Source organism: Ovis canadensis, chromosome 2, assembly GCF_042477335.2.
Source record: "Ovis canadensis isolate MfBH-ARS-UI-01 breed Bighorn chromosome 2, ARS-UI_OviCan_v2, whole genome shotgun sequence".
In the NCBI taxonomy this organism is placed as follows: domain Eukaryota; kingdom Metazoa; phylum Chordata; class Mammalia; order Artiodactyla; family Bovidae; genus Ovis; species Ovis canadensis.
Window position 1 is genome coordinate 238,188,068 of NC_091246.1, and position 15,039 is coordinate 238,203,106.

Below are 15,039 nucleotides of genomic sequence, written 5' to 3' on the forward strand. Positions count from 1 at the left end.
GGAGAAGCAGCTGGAAGGGATAAGGCTGCGGCGGAGGGGGACAGAGTCCATGCCTGATTGGACAAATGGATGAATGCGTGGATGGATGCATGGATGGATGGATGGATGGATGGACGGACTAAGTGAGTGAGTGGTTGCGGGAACCTCAGACGTTCCCAAGTTGGATCAGCGCGCCCGGCAGGGGTCACTGCTAGCCCCGACCGCGGGAAGGGGGCGCAGGCGCGGCTGGCGCCAAGGCCCTCCCTCGGCGGGGTGGCGGCGGGCGGGGGGCGGAGAGGGCTGGGGGTGGGGTTAGAGAAAAGGACCCGAAAGAGATCCAAACTTCCGGTGCCTGCGGAGAGCCGAGCGGTTGTGCCACTGAGAGAGGCTGCACCGAGTGGCTTTTGCTCGGGCGGAGGCTACAGGGCGGACGCTCGGGCCGGCGCAGCCATGGTGAAGATAAGCTTCCAGCCGGCGGTGGCCGGCATCAAGGGCGACAAGGCCAAGGCTTCGGCCTCGGCCTCGGCCCCAGCGCCCGCCCCGGCCGCTGAGATCCTGCTGACGCCGGCTCGGGTGAGAAGGGCCGGGGATCTCCGGCGGCCGGGGGTGCGGGGAACCGAAGCTCGCCCGGCCGCCTCCGGCGACTGCCCGAGGTGCATCGGGACCCCGGGGTCTAAAGCGGAGTGGGGGGTTGCTGGGAGTCCGGGATGGATCTTCCCATCCGGAAGTGGGGAGGGGGCTTGGGTCCCGACCTTCAGCTGCAGCCGAAAGCGTTAAGTCTGAAGAATCGGAGGGGATCCGGTCGCTGTCCCAGGTGGGGAAGAGCTCCAGGTCTCTTCCAAAAGTGGAGGGGGGCCCTAGGCGCCTGGTCCCCAAAGAGGGGAGGGGGCTGGTCGGAAGAAGTTCGAGGAATGGTGGGGGGGTGGGGTATAGGCGTCTGGTTCCAATCAGGGAGGAGGGGCCGCGGGTCGAGTCCCAGGTGGGGGATGGGAGGAGAGTTGAACATTGTTTTCCCCAAAGTAGGGTGGTGGGTTGTGATTGGTGGTGAATAAAGGAGATGAGGCGTCTTGTGCCAACGAAGGGGGAGGGACTGTGGATTTCGTCCCAAACGGGAGACTGCTGGGGGTGGGGTGACGGGGGGCGAGGGATGTGCTGTTAGTCCGCACCTGAATTAGTGGATCAGAAAGTGATGAGACATGAAATGAAAATAAACCAGAACTCTCCTGGCCGCACGTCCGGGATTCGAGATTCGGGGTTGCGAGGTTGGATGCCCTGATCCCACCCTACCCCAGGCCGCCTGGGCCTCCCTGCCCTCCTCTTCCTTCCTCTCCCGCCTCCCTGGACCTCTGGGCTACCCCGTCCAGCCCGCGGTGCCCCGGTGCCCTCTATCCCGGAGGCTGCGCTTTGTGGGGGCGGACCTCGGTGCACCCCGCCCCCGCCAGCTCCCCTCCTCCCCTTTCCCTCCGGCCTGGGGTAGAGGAGGCATTTCCGCCGGTGGAAAACTGTCTGAGCTGCGAGGAGTCCGACCAGGGGAGGGCCCAGAGGGGCCGGACGCGTGGCGGGCGAGGAGGGGAGGGAGAGCTTGGTTCAGTCTGGCTCTGGAGTGGCCCCGGCAAAGGTGTCTACGCCGCCCGTCCCCGTCCAGTTGCTGGCTACTGGGATGTCTTCCTCAGCGCCAAGGCCCCTCCCCAAATTGATGGCTCCAGCTAAATCTTGCTGGGGTATGGAAAGCCGGGTGCTGCAGAATGACCTGTGCCCTGGGAGAAGGGGACACAGGAGAGGGTGGTCAGAGGTGGGTGTCACACACCCAAGTGAAGATTCCCTGAGTGCTGAATTCCAGGAAGAGCCTTGGCGAGCTCCCCTGCCCTGGCGTGGTCACTGCGGCATCAGTAACACCCAGGCTGGGTTGGGGGGTTTGCTCTGCAGCCCGGATCAGAGCAGCTCCATCTTCTTCTGATGCTTGGATGGGAAGGGGACATTTCCTATTTGAAGGCTTGGCCTGCAGCTTTTAAAGTTTGCAAGAGGCTCTTTAAACCTCCTTCCTCCCCCTCTGCCCCCAGAGAGTGCAGGACGCTCACCCCTTTCTTCTCCCAGCTGCTTCTCCCAGAGCCAGGTACCCAGCTGAGGCCTGGAAAACTACCCTGACGCCCAGAGCTACAAGACTCAGGCAGGAGGGAGGATCAGCCAGACAGTGGATGGATGCAATTCAAACTCCATCAGAAGGTCTGCCGGATTTCGCAGGAGCCGCACATTGTCCAGTGGCAGCCTGCTCGTGGTGTCGGGAGGGATGGCGGATGCCAGCATCGCCTCGGCAGTATCTGACATCCAGCTTCTGGCTCCCAAGTCCAGCGTCCTCTCTTCCCCCTCACCCAGCATGAAATGGAAATATCAACATCTTCTTCCCTGGGGGCTGTTTGCAGTGGCCTCAAGCCTGCTGAGTGTGCTTGCCACCCCCGGCAAACCTTGTTAGTTGGGCAGGGTCCCCCTCACTCTTAACTGGCAAGGGGGAGCCATTGGGCCCCAGGAGGAGGATTAATATCCCAGCATCTTTACATCAGATCTGCTTATGAATAAACTTTCACAGCTCCTCAGCCCTGAGGGCTCAGGGGAGGCTTTCGGGTGTTGCACGTTGGCCCTGCCAGTCCCCTGATGGAATTGGAGCCTTGGGAAGAGAGTTCACTTCTGTGAACCTCCTGTGGTCTTAACCGGCCAGTGGGCACATTGCCCCCACATCCAGTGCCTGATGTAGAGCAAGCCCCCCTGCCGTGGCCACCCCCTCCCCCCGCATGACCCCCCACCTCACCAGTAAGTTCAGGAGGCGCCCAGCATTTACAGTAGCCCAGGACAGCATGAGCGGAGACTGCTTCACCAAAACAGGGCATTTGGGTTGGTCCCGTGCTGATGGGTTGTCAGAATGTGGAAGTGTTAGTTGCTCAGTCTATTAGAGTGAGTGTTCTTCGTTCAGTCTGATTCTTTGCAACCCCATGGACTCTAGCCCGCCAGGCTCCTCTGTCCATGGGATTTCCCAGGCAAGAATACTGGAGTAGGTTGCCATTCCCTTCTCCAGGGGATCTTCCTCACCCAGGGATCTAACCTAGGTGTCCCGCATTGCAGGCAGATCCTTTACTGTCTGAACCACATGGGCTGTCAGAGGAAAGCTTATTAGAAGGTCTCTTCCGGCTGGGGGTGACCCTGGAACCATCCCTGGTCATTGAACTGAATCAAAAATAAGACTTAAAGCCTTGGAAGGACCAACTGATGAACAGAGGCATTCCTGAGTGCCTCTCCCCCATGAAGCCACCCTCTAAGCTGTCACAGTAAAATGTCAACCTGAGTGCAGGCCCCCGGGGCCAGGCTAGGGGTAGCAGCATCCTCACTGTGGGCCTCCCTCTGCTTCTCTGCAGAAAAGTGAAACAAGGAGGATTTTGTCCCCAGACCTGCTGCTGGAAGGAAGCTCCTCCGTGGGGCCCTGGGAAGGGATGGGGGTGGGGGCCCAGATAGCTGCCCACCCTCCCCACGTGGTGCTTGCCTCTGAGATAATGAGTTGCCTGCACTGATGGGCAGCTGGCCACAAGCCAGCTCAGAAAGTGGGCTGGACCGGAAGCACCCCTCTTAGCACCCTCTGGCCAGCCCTATGCCTCTCAGCCCAGTTCTCCTCTCCCCACCAACTGCCTCTGTCTTTGCTCACCCATGTGTTACACACACGCACACGCACAGAGCCAGGTGTGGGCATGTACAGACTCAAACGATTGGGCTGGGGGCCTCCAAGAGGAGAGAAGTGAGGTCAATACAGTCATCTCAGTGCTGTAATTTTCTCCTTGGCTTTGGCCTTTGATTAATGTCACCCCCTCCCCCAGCCCACATACCTGGGGATCAGATTTCACTTTCCACCTCCCTGCCTCAGGTCCTTGGCAGGAGGGAGCTGGGTCTCCGGCAGTGGTGGGGGGGTGGGGGGAGGGTCCCCTAACCAGCCCAGAGGGTGGAGCAAGGCTCCGCATCCTCGGGTCCCAGGGCCCCCTCCCCACCCACCGGCCCCATGGGCTGGGCTAAGAGGACCTCCGTGGTTGGGGGTCCTGCCCCCCACCCCCAGGCCCAGGGCCTTTGCTGAGGGGCTCTGGTGTCTGGGCTTGGGCCGCGGTGGCTTTTTTCTGCTTTCTCTCCCTTTCCCTCTCTCCTTCGGGCTCCCCTCAGCCCATTGGTCCTTGCGTGTTTCGCGGTGGCTTTTTTCTGCTTTCTCTCCCTTTCCCTCTCTTCTTCGGGCTCCCCTCAGCCCGTCGGTCCTTGCATGTTTCCAGGCTGTCAGCAAATTGCCACGGAGGATGAGTTTCTCTCACCAGAAAGAAAAAAAATGTTTCTGGTGAGACCAGTGGAGCACAGCCAGCGCCTGGTGAACCGTTGACCCCAGGAATGCCCTGCCAGCTCTGCATCTGTCTTCCTCGGCCTTTGTTCTCTGGGGTCTCCCCTTGCCTGTCAGGAGCAGAACAGGAGAGCAATTGAGCAGAGCAGAGGGCTGTGGGGAGTGTTCTCCGGCCCACATCCTTCCTGGGGCAGCAGTGGGTCCCTGGGCCACCCTGGGTTTCACTGATGGAGGGTTCACGACTAGTCCTCAGCATTCACCCCGCTGATGTCTGCACTGCTGAGCACAGCTCTGCGAGGAGGCCCAGCCCCCTTACCCCTGCGAGGCTTCTGTTTACCTCACCCACACACACAGTGTCTCTCTCACTGGTGGCCTCGTCTCTGTGGTCTGCAGCCTGGGAAAGAAAGATGCTCAGGAAGAAGGAATGGTACTGGGAAGGTGAGGGTGGGGACTCTGGCCACGGCCGTAGGCCTGGGCCTGCAGTGGGTGCAATTCTGGCTCCCCTGCCACCCTCCTCCGAGCAGCCTGCAACTGGAGTTTCATCTGCTTGCAGCTATTCTGAACATTGTTACTGAGGGAAAGTCACTGGGAGCTCTCTCCATGAGCCCTGGGGCGGGGGGTTGGTGGGGAGGAGTCTTCTGAGTTAATGCTTCAGTTGGCTGAGTTCCCCAGACTCTTGAGGGCCTGGCTTTGCCAAATCATTTAGTGAACACTACCGCAGGCTCCGTGAGACAGGCCGGCCGAGGCCTGGGTCCCTCCTGGGTCCCAGACACATGGCCCACATGCTCCACACAAGCACACAGTGAGGCCTGTTGCCTGGGACGCCCGGCTGCCGTGGAAACTGTCTTTTCCTGCTTTCTGGAAGACCCCCAAATGCCTGGCTGGGGGGTAACTGCTCCATATGAGGGCGGGCATTCTCCTGGGGCTCCAGCATGACAGGTGAAGCAGCTTGGGGGGCGGGGGGTGGTGGCGACTTCAGGAAGGATCCCCCTCGGCCGACATCCTGGGTGCATTGAGCAGGTAGGATCCTAGGTTCCGGCCCAGGCTCCCCACAGGCCTCGGAGGGTGGCCCACCTCTGTGGGGCTTTACCTCCTGGTGCCTCTGTCTGGAAGCTAGGACACTAGTGGCCTGTGGGTCTGCTCTCCCCAATCGCCGCTGCTTAGCCACGATGCTCCTGGGGAGTTGGCCCCCGGAATGCCAGGGCAGAGGGGTGTCATGTAGGGGGGAGCAGGGCGTGAGCCATGGGTGTGCACTCAGGACTGTTAGTAGGGGCAGGCTGTGTGTGTGTGCTCAGCCATGTCTAACTCTTTGTGACCCCATGGACTGCAGCCCATCAGGCTCCTCTGTCTGTGGGATCCTCCAGGCAAGAATGCTGGAGTGGGTTGCCATCGCCTGCTCCAAGAGATCTTCCGACCCAGGGATCAAACCTGCATCTCTTGTGTCTCCTGCATTGGCAGGCAGGTTCTTTACCACTGTGCCACGTGGGAAGCAGGATCGGAAACCACTGTCCACTTCACATCTGGGAAAGGTGGGGGGGGCGTCCCAAGCCTTCACAGGGACCCCCACAGAGACATATGAGGACATGGGCGTGGGGCATCAAGGGGTCCCGGCTGGAGACTGTCCTTCTTGGCCACACTAGCCTGGCCTCACTTTGCTCTGGGGCCCCTCCTCCGTTGCCATCCTTAGTGACCCCTCTCCCCACCTCCGTGCCCTGCCCAGCCCCTCCCCCAGGCACCTGCCCCAGCCAGGAGCTGAAAGGCGGCTGTAAAACTGGTAGGCCTCACCTTGTTCCTGAACTTCAGTTATGGACAGGCCCCCTCAGCTCTTGCTTTATAACCACTGACTTTTTTGTTGTTGTTGGGTTGTTTTCTGTTTTGTTTTTTTTTTTTTTAAAGCAATTCTCACAGGCTCGCTTTTGCTTCTCTGGAGCAAAGCATGGCCACAGTGCAGCCTCGACAGGTGGCTGCGGTGGTGGCCCTAAAAAGGAATGGTTTATCTGATAAAGACCTGCTATTTTTATCTAACACTTGATCCTTTACAAAGGGCTTTCAGGGCCTGTGTCTCCTTTAATCCCGACAAAACCCTGTCAGAACGAGTCTGTTCACATTTCACAGGAGGACCGTCGGAGGGTCAGAGGCTCCCTATGCGGGCACGCGGCCCCTGCTGGGGGCACCTCTGGCTTCTGCAGCCCCACCCATCTCACTGAATACAGATGTTGTGTCGCCAGGGCAGGATTCGCAGGGGGTGTGGTGCCTGGCCTATCTTTTGGGTCACCCACCTTTCCTGAGGACCCACTTAAGATGGTGGGTCCCTTGGGTGGCTTGTGCCTGTGAGTCACTGGCCGAGCTCGGCCATCGGTTACCCTGTCCTGCACTGATCCTGGGAGCCCATTGGAGAGTGAAAGCCCTTGCAGCCTCCCGCCCACTGCTGGCAGCTGTCCTGTGGGCAGTGGCCACAGGCACTAGTGACCGTGGTCAGTGCTGCCAGGGAGCCCCGGGCGCTGGGGAGAGGCCAGCCAGACAGGTGGTCTCACCAGGTGCTTCAGATCACAGGGACCCCGCAGCAGGGCCAGGATGGGGAGAGGCCCCAGGTTGCAGATAGCCCAGCCTGTGGTGGGGGGCAGGATGGACCGGGGTACCTCTCCATCCTCTGTCTCCATCCCAAGGTGCTGGAGGCAGGGGGGTGGGGTGGGGGTCACTGGCCTGGTGATACGTGTGCCTAGAGATGGGGGTGCGTCTTTCAGGCATTTGCTATGCCTGCAATGCGGGTTCCATCCCTGGGTTGGGAAAATTCCCCTGGAGAAAGAAATGGCAACCCACTCCAGTACTGCCTGGAAAATTCCATGGACTGAGGAGCCTGGTAGGCTACAATCCATGGGGTCGCAAAGAGTCGGACATGACTGAGTGACTTCACTTTCGCTTTCCTGCAGGAAAGGAGTGGGGAGAGGGGAGAGCCCCAGGCAGGAGGCTTCACACAGCCCCACAGGAGACGCCCTTCTGCTCCCTGAGGCCCCGGTCCCACCCTCCCCTGTGCCTCAAGCATAGCAGGCCTGCACCCCACCCCTTCCAGGCTGAGCCCCCTGTGTGCACTGAGAGTAAGGGCCTGTCCTGGGCAACTTCGACCTGAACTGTGTGTACACTCCCAGCCTTGGCTGCAGGGTGAAGAGTGGAAGCCCACAGAGTGCTAAGCAGACAGTTAATGAGAGGGTCCGGGCTCTGGGCCTCCCCTCTGCACCCCCAACTCTGCCTTAGGTCCCCGAGGTTGAGGGTAGGGCAGGGCCCCTACCCTCACCCAGCTGCATCCAAACACCATAGAGGCAAGGTTGAATGGTGGACCCTGGAGGCAGAGCCAGGCCTGGGCCTTCGCGAGGTCTCCAGGGTGAATGAGGCCTGAGCTAGGGCAGGGGTGGATAAAGATGACGATGGCCCAGGCCACACAGCTGAGTAAGAGCCCCGAGTCACTAAACTCTCAGTCCAGTGCTCTGGGGAGAGCAGGGTTTCTGAGTTACACACCCACCTCCAACCGCTGGCCCAGACGGGTGTGGACCAGAGTTGGGTCAGGATGGTTTATTTCTTGGCAGCCCTGTAACTACTTGTCCCGAGCCAGGGCCTGGCTCCCCAAAGAGGGTGTTTCCAGGAATCTCCTGCCCTGGCCACCACAGCCACGTTTCCGTCCCGGCAGAGGGGCCCTGGCTTCCAGAAGCCTCTAGACTCCACCCCGCGGGCTCTGCTCCTGACAGCCTGCTCCACACCAGTGCCCAGTTATTCCATCGCTGCCCAGCAGGCTGCTCTCCGCCCAAGGTGGCCAGAGGGGACAAGCACACGTGCCCAGACCCTGGGGGCCTCCTGGAGCCCTGTCCCCACCAGTGAGCTACTGGAAACCTCCTTGGTCCGATGCAGCGGCTCCCAACCTGCCCGGTGCACCCTGGTTCCCACAGGTTCCGAGGCCAGGCATGGTCATCAAGGTCACATCTGTGCTTCCCCCCCACCACCATCCCCAGTTTGAAAGAATCTACTGTGATCATAGCTGGTATAATGAAGGGGACTAATGGCATAGGGGCTTCAAAATACTCTTGCTGAGTCCCTGTGGGTCATTTTATGTGGCTTCCAGGTGGGGCTTGGTTTCTCTTTAGAGGGAAGAGCTGGGGCCCTGGGGATGCTTCCTTTCCTTCCAGATGATGCTCTGTGTGTCCCAAGCATCGCCCTCCTCTGCCTCTGCCCCCCAGGCTCCTTGCCAGCCAGCAGGGTGAGGCCTCACTTTGGGAAATGGGGGTGCGGGAGGGATCCCCAGCGGACGTGGGACCACGAGGCTGACCCTGCACTGCCATCCACAGGAGGAGCGGCCCCCCTACCACCGCTACAAGAAGGGGGGCTCCGTGGGCGGCGTGTGCTACCTGTCGATGGGCATGGTCGTGCTGCTCATGGGCCTGGTGTTTGCCTCCGTCTACATCTACAGATACTTCTTCCTGGCTCAGGTAAGGTGGGCAGAAGAAGGTGGGCCGAAACAGTGGCCTTTAGAGGAGGAAGTGAACCCCCCACCCCCCAGGTGGGAGGAGTGCCCCACAAGCCTAGAAGATTTCGCAGCCTCCTCCTCCTCCCTGGTCTTGGTTCAGGAGACAGGACTGGGGTGCCATCCTCTGACTGACGTGGGGTCTGGAGGAGTGGCCTTACCTGTCTCTTTGGACACATGTGAAGCTGACAGCTCTCCTGGGACTACAGTCCGTGATGGGGCAGCCAGGATTAGCATCTGGGCTGTGAGGCTGGCAGCCCCTTCCCATGGTGACCCCAGAGCATCAGCACAAAAAACTCAGGGTGCAGCAGAAACTAGAACTCTGCAGGCCCTCAGAGCCTGGCCCCCTGTGCCCTGCAGGTCATGCTTCAAGGAATTCCCATTCCATGCCTGGTCATCTGAGCTACAACCCATGAAAGGTGGAGGGTGGCTTACAGAGTCACCTCCGCCCCCTGTTAGGGTGGCCCCCGCCCACGATCACACCTGGTCATCTGCTCGCCCAGGCTATCTGGGCACAAAGCTGGGCCAGAGACCTGGCTGTGGTCACAGCAGCCTTGTCATCTGCCCAGGCCTGGGGAGGGAGGCAGGGCCCCCAAGTTCTCGGAAGGGAAGGCAGTTCAATGAAAGTTTGCTCAATGACCATAAACATAACAACATGGGGAATCTCAGTGACCAAAAGGCTGGGAATTGCCCGTCATTTATGACCCTTCCCACCCTCAAGCCCTGGGCTTTGACTTCCTCGTCACCCAGTTTCTCTAGGGTGGAATTCACTAAAGAGCTTGCAGGCTGGGTGACTTTCCCCGTGAAACCTCAGCTCTGGCACACCCACCCACTTCCCCATTTGTTCGGCATCCTCTCCTCCCCCACAACCTGCTTTCCCCCTGGTTCCTGGTTTTCGCTTTCTGGGGCCTTTTCCTGTTGCAGCTGTGCTGCTGTCCTGGACTTCCCCTCTGGTTGCGGCCCCAACTCATGCCTCGTTCTCAGGGCATGGGGAACCTCAGAGCAGCCTTGCGCCTGCGCCCTGGGACCCCTGGGACTGTATGATTCATGTGTGATGATTCACCCTCCTGGGAGAGCGCAGCTGAAACAGAAAGGGACGTCTGCCTGTCATGACCTGGAGGAGCCAGAGGGGGCCCCCCTGCGGCCACCAGTCAGTCAGGAGGCCTCGGTCGCACCCGGCCACCTCCCTTCCCTTGGTGATGGAATGATAAGCGGGCCCTTCAAACGGGGGACACCGCGTTTGTCAAGGTTTCTCAGGAGGCCCAGGTCCGGGGAGGTGGTGGGGCTTTTGTGAGGTTGAGCACAGCTTGGGGAGGGGCAGGAGGCGGGGGGTTGCCACCAGCATCTGATAACAAGGCTGACTCTCAGTCCCTCCCCTTTCCTGGCCCTCCAAGGTCTCCAGGGCCCCTTGCAGAGGCTGCAAGAAGGTGGGCGGGCACCCCCTGGTGGCAGTGGAGGGTGGCACCCCGACCCCACTCCAGGCTCTTTCTCCGGTATCTGTCCTCCCACTGGCCCATCCCCTTTCAGCGCCATAGACTCATGGACTTGGGGAGCAGAAGGGGTCACTTTGTTTTACAGATGAGGAAGCTGAGCCTCAGCGAAATCATCCTCCTAGGAACTGGCACACCCGGCTCACCCTCCCTGACTCCCGTGTTTCTCAGTTTCTGCATCTGTGAGATGGGCGTCCCAGCCCCGCCCTCCCCGCTTCCTCAGGCCTTCCGAGCCGGGAGTGGTTGGGCAGGCAGCAGGGGCCTCGCGGAGGGCCTTGTGTGACCAGGTTGTCTCTCTCTCTCTCGCCCCGCTCCCCACCTTGCTCAGCTGGCCCGAGACAACTTCTTCCACTGCGGCGTCCTCTACGAAGACTCCCTGTCCTCCCAGGCCCACACTCGCATGGAGCTGGAGGAGGACGTGAAGATCTACCTCGAGGAGAACTACGAGCGCATCAACGTGCCCGTGCCCCAGTTCGGGGGCGGCGACCCCGCAGACATCATCCACGACTTTCAGCGGGTGAGGCCGGCCAGGGCCGGGGCGGGGGTGGCGGGTGGGCACCCAGAGGACCAACAGACGTGAAAGGAGAACGCCCACACGGTTTGTACAAACTTGGAGTACATACCCGTGCAGTACAAACCGTGGCACAGATAGATGTCTATGCTTTAGGTCCATCGGGGGTTTAGAGACCCCGCCTTTATCATGTAGTTCTTGCGGTTATCACTGACTGTGAACTCGTCATGGTTGATTTTCTCCTGGGCCACCAGACAGCTGCAGACGCTGGCTCTCATGGGCGACGCCAGTGTTCCTTTTAATGAGCTCTTTCCACGTTGACATCTTCTCAAGATGCAGCACTCGGGGGTGGGGCGGAGCATCTCGCTAAGGGTCTCGGAGGTCAGCAGGGGTGGCCGGACTTACCGGGTTTGATGAGAATCATCGTCGGGGCATTACCCTGATTCTCAGAGCTCAGCTGTGTAACCTCCCGAGAAGAATCCTTGTCACAACTGAAGCATTTGATAGTGTTTTCATCTAGTAAGTGGAATCTACTATAGACACAGCCTAGGAAAGGAGATGGAGAAGGCAATGGCACCCCACTCCAGTACTCTTGCCTGGAAAATCCCATGGATGGAGGAGCCTGGTGGGCTGCAGTCCATGGGGTCGCTAAGAGTCAGACACGACTGAGCGACTTCCTTTTCCCTTTTCACTTTCATGCATTGGAGAAGGAAATGGCAACCCACTCCAGTGTTCTTGCCTGGAGAATCCCAGGGACGGAGGAGCCTAGTGGGCTGCCATCTATGGGGTCGCACAGAGTCGGACACGACTGAAGTGACTTAGCAGCAGCAGCAGGAAAGGAGAGCGGGAGAAGGGAGCCCCGCCCAGATATTGAGGAATCCAGGGTACATCACTGGGAGCACGTGGGTTCGCACCTCGCACAGCCCACCGGGGCCAAGCCCTCACCTGCAGACACTGATGTGGCCTTTTCTTTCTGCTCAGGGTCTCACCGCTTATCATGACATCTCCCTGGACAAGTGCTACGTCATCGAGCTCAACACCACCATCGTACTGCCCCCCCGCAACTTCTGGGAGCTCCTCATGAATGTGAAGGTGAGCGGGACCCCGGCAGCGTCTTGTCCCTCCCTTGTCCCCCCGCCACCATGAGACAAGGGAGATTTCTGGGGCCAGCAGGGATGGGGGGCCTGGGCGTTGCTGTCAGCTGGTCCCAGCACCCTTAGTCAGTCCCTCTGGCTCCAGCTCCCTTCTCCCTCACACAGAGTCAATGTGTCTCCTTTCTGCCTTTCCAGCCCCCCACTTCTGTCTCCCTCACTTAAGAACTGAGACCAGCTTCCTTAGCATTCACGGCCATGCCCCATGTTGCCCTGTTGACAGCAGTGCAGGGAGGAGGCCAGGGCCCTGCCTCGAAGGAGCACTTCCCCTAGGGTGGGGAGGGGCAGACTCGTGTGTGTGAGCACACACACATGCCCACACTCACATGCGCACATGCCCACACACACACGACTCACTGGCAGTGCAGATGCAGGAAGTGCCCGGGGACGTCAGAAGGGTGAGCCATGTGGTCTCTGGATGGAGGGGTGGGCATGTTGGCCGGGCATTTCAGGTGCTGAGGGGACTCGAGTGAGCACAAGGATGTCGGTGGGGGGAGGTCTGTGGGCCGTTGGGGACCCTGAGGTTGGGCCCGAGTACTGACCTGGTGCTGGGCCACTCTCCCTCTGCAGAGGGGGACCTACCTCCCTCAGACGTACATCATCCAGGAGGAGATGGTGGTCACGGAGCACGTCAGCGACAAGGAGGCCCTGGGCTCCTTCATCTACCACCTGTGCAGTGGGAAGGACACCTACCGCCTGCGGCGCCGGGCCACCCGGAGGCGTGAGTGGCCATCTCCACCCACCTTGGCCCCTGCCCTGAGCTCCAAACCACAGCCCAGCTGAGCCTGGCCCCGGAGCTGGAGACCAGCTGTCCGAGAGCTGGGACTGCAGCAGCAGTAACAGCAGCTGATGTTAACTGGGCATTTACTGCATGCCAGGCACTGCTTTACACTCTCTGTCCTCCTAAGGCAGTGTGAGTCATCATCATCATCATCATCCTTGTCATCTTTTATTCTTGCTGCCCCTTTTAGAGATGAGGAAAGGGGGCACAGAGAGGTCAACAAACAGCCCTGAGACCACACAGCAGGAAGGTGGCAGAGCTGTGAGGTCTTTCTCCGGCTACTGCGCTCATGCCCTTTTACTATGCTGCCTCTGGGTGAAATGGGTGTCATTTCCTGGGCCTCCCCGCCCCTGGTCCTGAGACCCTGCTCAGACTCCGAGGCTGGTGGCCTTCGTGGCCCAGCCAGTTCTAGGCCAGGACACAGGCCTCACTAGACTTTCTCTGTTCTCTCCCAGGGATCAACAAACGAGAGGCCAAGAACTGCAACGCCATCCGCCACTTTGAGAACACCTTCGTGGTGGAGACGGTCATCTGCGGGGTGGTGTGAAGCCCCGCCCCCGCCCTCCAGGCCCCGCCCTGCCCTTCAGGCCCCGCCCCCACCCTCTTTCATCTTCTCTTCCGGCCACTCTCTGGCCCTCCTTACCCTGCTTAGCTTGTACTTTGGACGCCTTCCCCGTAGATGTGATGTCTCTCTCCCCGTTTCTCTCCAGCCCTGCCTGCCTCCTTGTACCAGAGCTGTGACCTCTCAAGGCCTCCCCCTCTGCTGACCTCTCGGGTGTGGGGGAGGGAGGGGATGCCCCAAGATGGTTTCTGTGACCAGCATCTTGAGGTCAGGTCCCTGGGGCCCTGGCCCACAGCGGCACTGGTGGCCCAAGGGGAAGGACAGGACGGAAGGAACCAGGCATGTGGGGGTTCTGGCGAAGGGCTGGGGTCAGGGGAGAGGGTGTGGAGTGAGGTTCAGGACCGTCTGCACAGCTGGGAAGGGCCTAAAAGGCCTTTTGCTTGCTCCACACGCATCCCCTACTTTGCGGCTCTCAGACCTGAACTGAGGATGGAGGGAACATGCCCAAGGATGGACCCCCACCGCACCCCGCCCAGAGCACAAGGGAAGGTGGCTGTCCTGGGGCTGTCCCCAGGACTCCAGTCAGTGCCTTCAGCCCACCTGTGGGAGCCTGGAGTTTGGGGTGGGGGGTTCAGATAAGTCTGTCAAGCACAATCAATCTCCGGGTGGAACCAAAGAAGGAAAGAGCCAGGGCTGGGGGCACTGGCCCCCAGAAGCACACACGGGGTCCCCACTGGCCACAGCCACAGAGCAACAGAGTGGGGGTGTCTTCTCCTGTCCAGGGGTGACCCTGCCAGCTGAGAACTGAGCAGGGATGCTCAGTCCTTGGAAGAGAGGGGGGCTCCCTGCTGTCTTGGGGTAGAGCTCTTGTAGGAAACCATGGGTGGGGGGGAGGGGAGGGAGAGCCAGCTGGTACTTGGGAACCCTGCCTCCTCTCTGGAATTCCGGCCCCCTCTGCTTGGGGGAATGCAGCGTTTACTTTCCTTTTCCTTCTCACTTTTGCATGTTTTTACTGATCGTTCGATATGCTAACCGTTCTCAGCCCGAGCCCTGAAGAGGAGGGCTCTGACACCTCCAGTCAGACTTTGGTGCTCTCTGGAGATAAAAACTCTTGAAGTGCTTTGTATATTTTCTCAATTAGATCTCTTTTCAGAAGTGTCTGTAGAACAATAAACATCTTTGACTTCTGATTTTGGCTTGGGAGAGGTGGGTGGTGGTGGTGATGGTGGTGGTGGGTGAGGGGTGCGCCTCCACCCTGTAGACTGGGCGAGTGTCCCTGGGGTTTGGGAGGTGCAGGTGGACATACAGGAGAACCTCCTGGGCCTTGACATCTGGCCCTGCTCCGTGGTTCAGCCAAGGTACGTAGATGTCCCCTTCTTCCCTCCCTCAAGTCCTCACGTCCCCCCGAAGCAGGTGGACTCACCTATTACAGGCAAGGGAGGAGGAAAAAGCCTGGAGATTATGCAGCTTGCCCAAGGTCAAGCTGCTTTTTAAGTGCCTATAAACCATCCGTTCAGTTCCACACGGAAGATGACATCATTATTGCTTGTCCTTAAGCGCAAGAGCAGTGGCGTGTTCTCCACAATTTCTGGGCAATTAGTAACCATCTTGGGTCTGAACTGAGGTTTGGCGTGAGTCACAGGCTCACATTCTGCAGAAAAGGAGGGGATGGGAGCTGTGGCAAGTGGAGCCCAGGGG

The 15,039-nt window shown here is 59.8% G+C and overlaps 1 protein-coding gene across 1 annotated transcript; it reads left to right on the forward strand.

The window, feature by feature from the left end:
• The first annotated feature begins 208 nt into the window (after positions 1 to 208).
• Positions 209 to 14,531, forward strand: ITM2C (integral membrane protein 2C). Its single transcript, XM_069574693.1, has 6 exons — positions 209 to 552; positions 8,671 to 8,811; positions 10,665 to 10,853; positions 11,829 to 11,939; positions 12,569 to 12,719; positions 13,235 to 14,531. Exons 1-6 carry the CDS (start codon positions 430 to 432, stop codon positions 13,324 to 13,326), a joined length of 807 nt encoding a protein of 268 aa, XP_069430794.1. The 5' UTR covers positions 209 to 429; the 3' UTR covers positions 13,327 to 14,531.
• The last annotated feature ends 508 nt before the right edge of the window (positions 14,532 to 15,039 follow it).